We start from the raw sequence: 13214 nt of genomic DNA on the forward strand, positions 1-13214 counted from the left end.
GTTATGAGTTTGGAGACGATGCTAACCTTTCAGAATATATCATTGTAGAACAAATATCCTTGCCACGCGTTTACATGCCTCAGCCTGCTGTACTTGAACAATGTACGCAGCTGTTGTGGGGATGGTTACTTTGAGATGAGAAGAGAGGTCTGGAGCCGAGAGACCGAGAATAACGGAACACAGCTGACCTGGTAAACAAACACTCGCATGTTATGTGTCAGAGTTGAGTCTTGTATGGTGGCACAAAGCTAACGGTTGCAGGAGGTTGGGATAGGCAGACATCCAGTGGGCCAGAGGATGTAAAATGACACCGCACTGCTCCAAATGCATCCGCTTGAGCGAAGGCGCAAAATATCGGAGAGAAAACAGTGTTTGCTAAACGCTGTTTTATCACCCTAAACACATAACATTTCACTGTATCCGGCTCTCAAACAGTGCCAACGGAGGGTTTTTGTCGGCGCGAGCAGTGCTATTGTTTGTGTTCCATCGCAGACATGTCCTTCACGATGGAGGATAGTGTGGAGTCGGGATGGGTGGCCGTCCGACCAAAGGCGTTCGAGGAGAGGGAAAGGCATAAATTTGTTTTTATCGTCGCCTGGAATGAAGTGGAGGGTAAATTTGCCATTACGTGTCACAACAGGACGGTGCAGAGGAGAAGCTTTGGTAGGGACACACTACCGACTGGTCAGGATGTGGACCAAACAAAATGGCCCGAAGGTCCCGTCAGAGATAAAGTATCTAAGAGCCCGAGCAAAGGAGTCAAGGAGGATGTGGTTCAAGGATGCAGCCCTAAGGAGTCTGCGACAGCAACAAAATCAAGTGCTGTCAAAATTCAAACTGTGACGAAATCTGCAGCATCTCCCATTAGTCCCGATAACGAGGTGCTCAAATCACTAAGAGAGGACGTCTTGTCCCCCTCACTGGACAGCTTGGACCTGGAGGAAATGGACTTTCTGTGCAGGGAGGACTGCAGCTGGGCCGGACTCTTCTCCTTCCAGGACCTCCGGTCGATTCACCACCAGCTGTGCTCGGTGAACTCGGACCTGGAGCCCTGTCTCCCGGTGTTTCCGGAGGAACCAGCCGGTATGTGGACGGTGCTGTTCGGCCAGGCGGAAGTACCCGAGACCGAAATGGATGAGCTTTGCTACAGTTTACAGATGTACCTCGGCCACGTGCTCGATACGTGCGGATGGAAGATCCTTTCGCAGGTTCTGTTCACGGAAAACGACGACCCAGATGAGTACTATGAGAGCCTGAGCGAGCTGAGGCAGTCCGGCTACGAAGAGGCGCTCAACCGTGCAACAAAACACCTGCAGGAGGTGAGTGAGTTTTAGTGACAGCCCCCCTGTGTATCTCCATGACTTTATCAGCTTCTATTAACATAGCCTGTGCTTTATATTTCTATGTCACTCACAATCACACAGTCTGTGTGACCTCACCACAGTCTCTCTGCTGTGCACCAGACCAACTGGGCTGCTTTAGGCTTTGCAGTACCAAAATGGTTTCGTGGAGGTGTGATGCACCATTCATTTGAGGTGGACAGGTATTACATGAGCATACTTAATAGATTTCAACCAATTGAAAACAAACCAATGCAGCATAGAGAAGAGAAACTGTGTCGAGGATCTTAACTTACCCAATCACTAAAATAAGTGTATTTTGCATTAATTATATATTTTCTTATTTGGGAAATGTTAATAAGATGAATAATCTTAGACTAATATGATATATATATATTTCTTCACACACACATTGTCTTACTGTGTGGACCATCCAGTAAATGCATGTCACATCACACATTATAAAAATGAATGGCTGCAACAAGGCACACCACAATCTAACCTCTATCAGCGAAGAAGAGACAAAAATATACAGACAAGACCGTAAACTATTGCACACAGATGAGACAGCTGACAGGGATACTGTCTCCATCATGTTTTCATTCCTATAAAATAATTATCTTGGTAATTCAGTGGACAGACCAATTTAACTGGATCGCCAGTTAGAGAAAGGAAGAATTTGTCAAATTAGGTTGTAACTAAAGTAAGTTCTCTGAGGAATATTAAACTCTCAGCATGGCTGCTGCCTGCTGCTTACACAGCTGAAAGTCAAGTGCATAAACAGACACACACACATACGCGCGCACACACACACACACACACACACACACACTCACACACATCAAGCACTTCTTTCCTTTTAGAATGAACCTGTTGATGTAATGCGCATCCAATGTGACAGCACTGCTGCTCACAGGTTGCTACCTAAACCTGTCTCATTCACTGCGTGGAGGACAGTCACAGATGATTATAAAGGAAAACTCAGGGGAGCGTGTGCGTGTGCTGCTCTTTAACGGAGGCGGGGTGGTACTTTTTGGAAACACGTTTGATAAAGCATATATCTCAGCAGGATGAGCCAGTCACAAGCAGGGCGGGATGCCACCAAGATGTACTGTCAACATCTTGTAGTGTCCTTATTATTCATCGGTTTTAGTGGTTATTTATGAATAAAGACTCAAGTAACACACTATATTTAAATTTGTAATGATATTGAGTCACTGACTGTAATATAGGATGTTATATATCCGATGTCTCTTTTGTTCTGTTACTGTTCATTGCAGAAATGCACAATAATTTTTCAACAAATCTATGTATCAGGATATAATTGTCATAAATACTGATAGATGTGTTATTACTGTAATATTTTTAAAAGAGCATATTTATTCAACAGCATTCAGTATAAAAACAAAAAAAACAAGAATACATACATATAATGCGTATGATGTGTGTAAAAAGGCAGATCTTTGACGATCTGTGGCGGTGAATATTAGTTCTACATGCATTTTATGAATTGTTGTGAAATATGTCTTGAAGTTATAATATTCATAAACATTTCTGTGAAACACTTAAAATAAAATCAAAAAATAGCACTGCTTTGACATGACAGACATAATCCAGACACCATACCAAACACACTGCAGGCCTGCTCCTTTTACACATCAGCAACAGCTGATTGATTCACTGCTCTTAATATAAACAGACATTCTATTGATACTCACTGGCTCTCACATAGTTCTACCAACCGATGGGGCTCGATTGATGCCGCCTTGACTTATGGAGCCAGAGAGTGCAAGAAGTCCTCTGAGAGATCAGGTGAGAAAGAGCATTAATGGAGGAGTTTGCATTCTTAGCATCACGGCGTCACTGCTGACCAAGGTCTCTCAGGTCTGCTGACCAGTTGCTCCTTGTTGTCCCTCGATCGAGGTCGAAGCACAGAGGAGACCGGGCCTTTGCAGCTGTAGACCCTGAACTCAGGAAGGAGTTGCCTCTGCTTGTTAGGCTGGCCCTGACACTGCCTGTTTGTAAATCCGGTCTTAAAAGACATTTTCATTCTCTGGCTTTTAACTTATGAGAGCTTCCATTCTATACTACGGTCTTTTGTCTTTTAAACATGTCATTTGTGTAGCTGTATTCTGATTGTACAGCACTTTGGTCAAATGTTTATAAATGTGTTTTAAAATAAATGTAGGTTGGATTATAGCGGACGGTACATCAACGTGTATATTAACTGTCTTTGCAAAAGTAAGAAAGAGTCAAGAGACTACATCCATGTACAGTGATGAAAGCGTTTCCTTTTGGCAGTGAAAAGAGGCTGTGAGCAGCATAAACGAATCACCGCCAGTCCGTTCTACACCCACTCCCTCACAGTTCAGAAACACACACACACACTCAAAACAAAAAGACAGAAAACCAGAGGCAGGAAACTTTGCGTTACTGCCCTTCCTGAGAAAAAGCAGCCCAAACTAATTTTCTGAGTGTATTCATTCTGAAGATGGAGGAAGAGCTACTCATCATATTCAGCTCTCTAACATGGCAAATGTACTTACTGTACAGGAGCTTATTCTAACACAGTCGCAGTTTGTTGTGTTGTAGGATTGTATATATACACACACACACACACACACACACACACACACACACACACACACACACACACACACACTGGCCTATTGATCCTCCCTCTCCATTTGAGTTAAAGGCTATTTCAGTGCTTGCTGGTAGCCTGCAGTATTGTTCACTCTGGCAAAAATGTGTGTATTGATCTTATTCCCAGCAGCAGCAAGGACTCTGCTCTCTCAGCCATGAGACTGCACCCATACAGTATATACTCCTGTTATTTACAGCTTCACAAAGGATCCTCTTACTCTCACGGCAAGTTTACATTCACTGCAGACGGACACTGAAAGATGTATTGAAGAATGTTCTTCTTCTTTGCATGCTTGTGAGGGGTTGATAACTGATCTTCTGACACTGCCATTATCTCACTGTCACACAGATGTTGGCCTTCTGCTCAACTACATTTTTCTGATTTGTACGTAACAGACGCTTGAAAAAATATACATCGTATTATTATTAATCAAGGTGCTTCCAACTATCTTAATGTTTGTTTGTTTGTTTCACACTACATTCAATGTGGACAACAACGGATGCCTTATTAACAAGGCCTTACATTACAGAGATTGTAATTGATCTGTTCTGATATTCTGAAAGTTGTTTTGTTGACAATGATACAATTACCTTCCTGTGTGTGCATGTAATGCAGCTGCTGGAGAAGCACAAGACCGTGGACAGCATGGTGGAGCTGTTGGAGCTGTATAAGGAGGAAGATGAGACCTGTGGAGGACTGCTGGAGGCCTCCACACAGCTATACCAGTACCTGCTGCAGCCCTTCAGAGACATGAGGGAACTGGCAATGCTACGCAGACAGCAGATCAAGGTAACAATTTCTACCAGATAAAACTGCACAGAAGGGGGTGAGGCGTCCTTTCTATTCGTCATATTTTAGGGGGATTTGTCTCGGTTTGGGCCCAAATCCGTGGACCCAGTAATTTGCCGAAACGTCTGTGGCATACAACCAAGCAACTCAGTTCTCACACACAGATGGCCAGCTTATTTCAGAAGTGAAAAATGGTGTTTACTATTGGTGACAAGATGAGCAATATAACTAAAAAGTTAATATTTGTAATGTTTATGATAGTTTGACCCTATAATTTGAATGGATTATTTTTTTCTAGGAAGACGGCAACTATGCAGCCAGGCCTAGATTTAGTGATGTATTTATCTACAGGCACCAACATGGAACGGTCATCAAACACAATGGATCGCCACAGGAAATTCACATGTCTCTTAAAATAGAGTTTGCTCTGTGCATGTTTGACTGTGATGTGTTGTGAAATATGAATGCTCTTGTATCTTGTGATTAGATGTATAATGGCCAGTGAAGCAGTGGGAGGGTGATGAGATGTGTCTTATTGCAAAGAGAAGATGGAGGCTGGTGAATGGATGGGTGGAAAGAGGGGAATAATTATTGCAGTGCTGTTGGCTCATTTATATTTAGCTCACTGACTCATAATGAAAATACTTCAGCATCACATTATTATTTAACATCCATCAATAAAGAAGCATATTGACATATATACAGCACACACACACACACACACTTATATTCTTGTGTTCAAAAGATCCGGGACACTTTTCTCGTCAGTCTACAATAACATGCTCGGCATTGCTGGAAACTCCGAGCTCTCTGAGTCACTTAAACGCTGCATGAGTCGAAACACACAACGTCCGCTAATAACGGGGAAATGAAGCACACTGATGTAAATCTATGTTCCTGCCTAAAGATTGAACCGAATATTGTGTTTTTGTCAATAACGGCAGATTGTGATTACTTACAGTTCCACAGTGAAGCTTGGGCCAATGGGAATTCGCAGTGAGTCTCAGAGAGGAGTGCACATTCTTGTCAGAAAGGGTTTAATCAACAATCAACTTATCTTTTCCTGAACCTAACCAAGTAGGTTTGTTGCCTAAATCTAAGGAGATTTATGGCAGAAGGCCCTGAAGGTAAACTCCGTCTGTCTGCGGGAGGAGCTACCTTAATCAAGTTAGGCTGACTTGCCCTGTAGAGAGCTCCGGCTGTTAAGTGATGTTACATTAATTACGTTTTTGGGAGAAGTTGTAGTAAAGAGTAGTTGAAAACATCCAGTGGCATCATTATCCATGGGGCCTTGGTTTTAATGACGATATTGCCTTTGGAATTTAGATTATTTACTAATCGAGCATAAAAATCTTATATTTTTATATAATGCATCTCTATTTGCTTTGGAATAATAGAAATAATCTTATTTACAGTGGATTTATATTCCATGGTTTCTTACCATTCGAAGAGCCCATTACTGATTCATTTTGGTTAAGTTATTTTTGTTGTTTTTATTTTAGGACTAGGGCTTAACATAGCCACAGCTAGTTTAAACCCGGCAAGCTGGCATGTAGCTGATTGATTCTGAAACATTTTTTCAAAGAAACTTAAGAGATTTGTTATGAATTAATTTGACCATCTCGTGTGTGTGTGTGTGTGTGTTTGTGTTTGTCTGAAGGGGCTTCGTAGTTGGCCTTAAACAGCAGTGTCTGAAACAGTTGTGCGCTGCTGCCGTTGGGGGTTGAGTGACATACTGTGAGCTGGAATGGAGCCCCATGGATCTCCAGTTTCCCACAGTCTCACATGAATAAGTCATGTTGTGTGTGGTCCTATAGGTTTGCTGCAGGATGATGCTGTGCTGGTACACTGAGATCAGCAGGCCTGCAGCAGACATTAGGAGATGGAAGGCAGCGTTAGAGAGGGGGGGCTGAATAAATGTTCCTAATTCCAGTTTCACTTGGAAGGTGAGACACATTGTGAGTGTAAACAGGGTGTTATGTCATTTATTAATATAAGTGAAATATTGTAACAAAAGAGGGAAATAATTAAATTAATATTAAGTATTAAAGGAAAGGCCAATAAGGCAGATAGAGCTTGAGTTTGTTTCCTCTCTATAGGAACAAGATGTTTAGTTAATGACTGTCATTGTCTATTTCTAAGCTAAGAATATTGTTCTATGATGTCATACAATTTCCACCTCTTATTGTTGTATAATTTAGAAGCTTCAAGCAAATTGTAAAACATCAGGTCCTACCGAGATTTGAACTCGGATCGCTGGATTCAGAGTCCAGAGTGCTAACCATTACACCATAGAACCACATATTGACGCAGGGGGGCGTGGAACTTTATATTGAGTCCTTCCGAGCATAGCTTGTAGTATCCGTAGTTTCGGCGCAGCATGGCTTTCTGTAGCTCTTCTTCATCTGAAATCCTATAGTTGTGGGTTTTTTCTCTCGCTGTACGGAGGTGTGTTATAACAGAATGCTTTTCAAACTATAAGTATAATAAATAGTTTTAGTGAAAAAAATGTGATGTGATATGGGGAGGGGGAAAGAAAAGACGACAATGGTGTGAGCTGTAAAACAGTAATTTTAAATTGACAAAGTAAGAGGGCCATTGAAGACAAAGAAAGAGCAAAGAGGATTCTGCTCTGTCAGACAACAAGATGAAATGCTGATAACAAACTATAAGATTAACAAAGAAAATATGATAAATATGCAATATATATTTTTACAGCAATCATGAATCCCACACTTATAATTGAGATACCATGTTTTTGGAGAGCTACAGTAACGCAAATCATCAGATTCCAAGCTAACAGGTCTAAAATTAAACTTTGTAAAGCAATGCAGAAATTAATTTAAAACCACAGGAATGAGCACTGGCAACCTGACAGCAGGAAATCGCAGTGGTAAATGATACTGCTGCACTGCTGAGTAGTGCAGGGTGAGCTGAGGTGCAACGATGTTACTCCGGGTCAGACAGGGATGCAGCTCTGTAACCTTTGCTGCTTACTTATTCTCTTTGTGTTGATTTCGCAGATTTTTGCTCCGTGTTGATCAGTGAGGATTTCGTCTGCATATGATTAACAGAGACACTGTGACGTCATATTCCCATTATGGTCTTAAACGTCCTTCATTATCGTCTAATTAAGTGATAAAGTGTGTTTATGTGTTGAGCAGTGGTGAAATTATTCATCCTCCTTTTATCCTCAGGAATAAAAAATGTCAGAAGGCATTTTACAGTTTTAAATTATTTGCAATATCAATCTCCCATGTAAATGGTGGTTGTGCTTTTATAAGTTGGTTGAAAATTGGTTTGTATGACATTGGTTTGTATTGACTACTGTCATGTAAACTACCATCTAATGACTCCTGAGTATTCACATATCTACCACAATGGTGTGGAATTTTATAAATGTGCCTCTAACAGGCATTGGCTGTACTGTCACCTCAAATTATAAAATTGTATACCACGATCTCCACATCCACATCCATGTTTTAATATCCGCATTAATATATATAACACAGGTTGTACATATTTTTAGTGTGTATAATTTATATTTCTTGATCTTTATTTTTTCACAAGATAAATCTTTTCCATACTCCTTCACTGAGGCCTGTCGTTCGTAGCCTTGCTGACATAAATATGTTCATCCTCTCTAAACAGATTTCCATGGAGAACGACTACTTGGGCCCAAGGAGGATTGAAGCTCTAAAAAAAGAGGACTTTGACTGGCAGAAGAAAGCTCAAGAGGCCGTCCTCAACATCCAGGAGTTTACTATAAAATACTTTGAGATCACTGCCAGAGCCCAGAAAGGTACAGTATGCCATCACTGTCACTGCCAATGTCAAGTCAATACATCGGCAGAGGACTGACTTTGAATCATCACACACAGCGCACACGCACACAGTGGAAGCATTGGCCTGCTATTGACCTGTGTGTGGTTGTGAACGCCAGGGCTAATGTGATTTAGTACCAATGAGGAAGTGCACACAGCCATGGTTTGACAGGGACAGGAGGAAACAAGGACAACTTATTGATCAAACAACTCTGCCAGCGGATTGTCTCTGTGCAGAGTTACTCCACACTGTGCCGCTGCTTAACTCACTTTTTCCCCACGACTGATTGGTCCATTTATGATCTGACACTTATTCGATAAACAAATCAGGTAAGTGAGTGATTTCAAGTGAAAGAAGGTGCTATGTCCAAATGTGGCCAATAGATGTCTCCCTCTACATTACTGTGATAAAGCGTCACTTTTAACTCTGTGGAAGTTTCACGCAGTCACTGGCCATTGCCTTTTCTGTTTGTGTGTGTGTGTGTGTGTGTGTGTGTAGGGGTGTATGAGCGTATGAAGGTGGACCAGCGTAAGTTTGGTAAATCTTCATGGACAGTGGCGGTGGAGCGCATGGAGAGACTCCGCTACTGTGTCGCCAAAGAAACACTGCAGCTCCAGAGAGCCAGGGAGATCTGTCTGGAGCAGAGGAAACGCACACTTCGAGAGGAGGTGTGGTAGTCACACTCAACACCATACAAAACACACAAACACACGCACGCAGGCTTTTTTTGGGTTGAGTTTTTTGTCCCGTCCCCTCCAGATGCAGAGTCTGTGTAGCAGTAAAGATGCCATGGCCCTCTTAGACCACATGGAGACACAGTACTATGAGCGCCAGCTCCAACTGTACGACATCCAGGCTGAGATACTGCAGTGTGAAGAGCTGCTCCTCACCGCTCAACTAGACAGCATTCGCAGACAGATGTCAGGTATTTGGGCTGAATTCACACGCTACTTTGAGTCCTGACAAGACACTACATTTCACAAATGATTCTGTTCTGTTGAAAGTGCAAGAACCTGCTACAAGACAGTCTGAATGAATACTTTATGGCTAGTGTCTGTCAAACACACGAGAGACCTGTACTTGTGGATCCACACAAGTCTTTATATTTATAAATGTGTGTTTCAGAGTTTCAAGATGAGGTGGTGTACTATGACACCTTCGAAAGTGCAGATGATATAAAAGAGGACAATACTGCAGAGAGAGAAGAGCTGCGCAGACTTCAGGTCAGCGGTCGTCAGCTGGAGGCGAGAAGAGGGCGCATCACTGCCAAGCGCTCCTATCTGAGGAACAAAAGGGTGTGTGCACTTCATTCACATTTACAATTTTTTGCATTCCCAAAGTGTATCCAGTATTCTACACACTGTTGGTGCATTCTGGTGAAAATGTGGAATGGAGTGTGTCGTCTGCATTTAGTTTGATTGGGTTTCATATCTGAGCAGACGTGACCCTTGACCCCTGCTATATCACAAAAAAACATATTGCATCAAGAAACAGTTGTCAGTTGTCAAAGAGTTGTCAGTATGTACGATGCTGTGTCGATGAGTGTGTTGACGTTTTCTTTCCTCCATTCTCTCTGCAGGAGATCTGTGTAGCTAACCATAGTCAGAAGCAGCAGACGCGTCAAACCATCCACAAGGACTCCATATCCCACCAGGTCTTACATGTAGATGCTTTTTTATAATAACATGACTACTGTAAAGCATTGTCAGTAACATTCTCCTCTAAACCTCTACATTTGTCAGCTGAAAAATGAAGAAGAGGAAGACGAGGAAATGAAGAATAGCAGAGTTAGTCAGGAGAGGCAGAGAACTCTAGACAGACTACGCACTTTCAAGCAGGTATGTGCCCTCCTATTTTCGTAAATATCAATATAACACTTTTCATTTTTTTCTCACTGATCGACTTCCCTGTCTCGCTGTGTCTTTGTTTAGCGGTACCCAGGTCAGGTGATTCTGAAGTCCATTCGACTACGCGTGGCCCACACCAGAAGAAGAGAGCGTGGAAGCAGCATGGGAATGAGTAGTTTGAGTGAGAGGGAGGAGCATGTGGACTGTGTCCAGCCGAGCGGTCACCTGCTGTGTCTCAGTACCAGTGTGCAGACGGACCCCAGCTCCACACTCACCACTCAGCCCGTCACAGTCCTCACAGCATCCCTTCCTCCTCTGCCTGTGCCCAGTCCTGTAGACTCCTCCTGCTCTCCCTGCTCCCTGTCCTCACTACTGGCATCCCCCATGTCCCCTCCTCCTCCACCTCCTCCTCCACCTCCCCTGCCAATTAAGGAAGAGCTTTTGCCTTCTGGGAGCCCAGCCCGGCATGGGCAGAAGGTTGAGGGGAAGAATGCAGCAGAAGAACTCTCCCTCTCCCCACTTGGTCCATTTATGCCTCGCTTCTTTGACAGCAGCCAACTGTTGAGTGCCCGGAAAAAGCTGAGGAAGACTCCAGAGTTTGACTCCGACAGCAGAAGAGGTACTGGAACCATTTAGTAGTAGTACCATAGTAGGCTCTTAGATTAGCAAGTTACAGTAGCCCATCACAGTTTGTCTCCCTCTTCTCTTCCTGTATGCAGTCAGCTCGCCCATGGACGAGGTGCTAGCCTCCCTGAAGAGAGGCACCTTCCACCTGAAGAAGGTCGACCAGCGGTCTCTGCTTCCTTCCACGGATGACGATGACCCCAATAGCATCCTGGCTCAGATCAGAAAGGGGGTCAAACTGAGGCGCGTCCCCAGGAACGAGAGAAAGGACAATGGAGAGCTCCCGGCCTCCACCGACCCTCTGACCAGGAGCATCCATGAGGCGCTGCGCCGCATAAAGGAGGCCTCACCAGATTCTGACTCAGACGACGACGGGCTGGCCGCCCATGACTGGGATAGCTAGGGTTCAACCCTCAGAAGCAACAACTAATACACACACAGATGCCTGTACACTCTAACACTGAACACACTGTACTGTAATGTACTGTAAAGTGCTGCGCTGTACTGTACACACACACACACACACAGTTACTCATTCACTCACACTTTAGCACACACAGCCCAGTCACACGTAGTGACGATGCCATTGCCCGAGTCATACTGAATATCACCAACTGCTCCAAAAGGCTATGGAACCCGTTCATTTGTTTTTCACACTACATTCACCATCATGACGGATATCATTCGTGTTTTTATTTCTACTGTATGTTACTGTGGTTTTATTCCTGTATCTAGATTGTGATGTTGTAAAGCTCTGCACTGGCCTTTTGTGGCTACATTAACATTCAGAAACGGCACATAACACATTTACGACTGACAGTTATATGTGAAACTGAAAACCTCATACAAAAAGCTATTTGTGCCGAGTGTGAGATGTGTGATTTTTTTCCACTCGCTCCAAAGCATAAAAGTGAAAAACTTTAACTGTAACCAAACTACGTAATGGGTATGATTGATAATTTGGGGTCATGTGGGAGATTGAAAAACAAATAGAAGATCCTACGGAGATTTGAATTGGATTCAATGTCCAGATTTTAAACCATAACACAATCACCTCTGCTGAAGCGCTCTTCTATTTTCTACTAATGTACTATGACTGAACCACACTACTGTATGCTGCACAGCTGGTTTTGTCCAGTCACATGTGGGTGTTAGTGTCCGACAGGACCACTGCTTGTCTAATCTGACTCTGCACAAAGACTGTAAATCCTTTAGTCCGCCACACCAGACGCGTGCCCCTCCCCCGCTCTTGTCTCCTTGCGACCTTCACCAACCCCAACTCTCACCGTCTCTCTGGGTGAGAAAAAAAATGCATCAACCCATCTGTTCGACCGCAACATATGGCCGGGCTGGTGGGAGATATGGAGATTCACAGTAGGTTTATCATTTGGTGCCGAAACCAACAACATCTCTGAGCAGAAGCTGGCCCACCTAGTGTAGGAGAGGATTAGAAAGATGAAGGGTCACCTGCAGAGATGCAGAGGTTCTTCAGCGGGGTGGAGGTCATGGTTAGTGTCAGCCATCTTGGTAAAGTGTGGGCAGACTTGGTTGGTGATTCCCAAACTTCGTATGTGGGATAGTCACGGCAGAGCTGTGAAACTATTCACTCTCGTTTGAATGATGGATGGTTTGTGGGAGGCTAGATTCTCTCAGCGCTGTGGGCTGAGGAGCAGGCGGGCGTGATGGATGTGGTTTCTGCTTCCATCTTATTCACTTACTCCTCTCCTCTGTTGCGTATTTTCTAATTTCTTTCACAGCACTCAGTGGGCAGAAGCACACAGTAGGAGGTCTGTTACTCACAGTGCGAGAAGTGAAAACATGTTCATGCACACATGGACTCGCACATTAAACTCACAGCCAACATGTGCAGAGACATTTTAGTGGCAAAGTGAGTCCACAGCCTCTACCCATAAGTCTTACATGAAAGTATTTCAGCTCTTTCATGGTACATTGTACAAACTCTGAATCACTTTATCTGTACAGTAACAACTTTTTTTTTGAATCACTGGTGAAACATATCTGCTGTAGATGAGTGTTTAAAAGCACTGAACATGTGAAACTGGACCTACAGGTGTGATAGAAGGACAGTATGTGAGGACCTGTGGGGAGGTTTAGCAGCAGAGGAATTTACGCTGGCATACA

At 43.4% G+C, this 13214-nt stretch overlaps 1 protein-coding gene across 1 annotated transcript; it reads left to right on the forward strand.

Annotated features, from left to right (window-relative positions):
- The first annotated feature begins 376 nt into the window (after positions 1 to 376).
- LOC306778574 (junction-mediating and -regulatory protein-like) lies at positions 377 to 13150 on the forward strand. The gene is made up of 10 exons (XM_079270145.1): positions 377 to 1319; positions 4603 to 4776; positions 8428 to 8578; positions 9100 to 9269; positions 9361 to 9526; positions 9727 to 9896; positions 10181 to 10255; positions 10344 to 10439; positions 10533 to 11067; positions 11168 to 13150. Exons 1-10 carry the CDS (start codon positions 495 to 497, stop codon positions 11473 to 11475), a joined length of 2670 nt encoding a protein of 889 aa, XP_079126271.1. The 5' UTR covers positions 377 to 494; the 3' UTR covers positions 11476 to 13150.
- Positions 13151 to 13214: the final 64 nt, after the last annotated feature.

This window comes from Melanostigma gelatinosum, assembly GCF_949748355.1.
Source record: "Melanostigma gelatinosum genome assembly, chromosome: 6".
Classification (NCBI taxonomy): Eukaryota; Metazoa; Chordata; class Actinopteri; order Perciformes; family Zoarcidae; genus Melanostigma; species Melanostigma gelatinosum.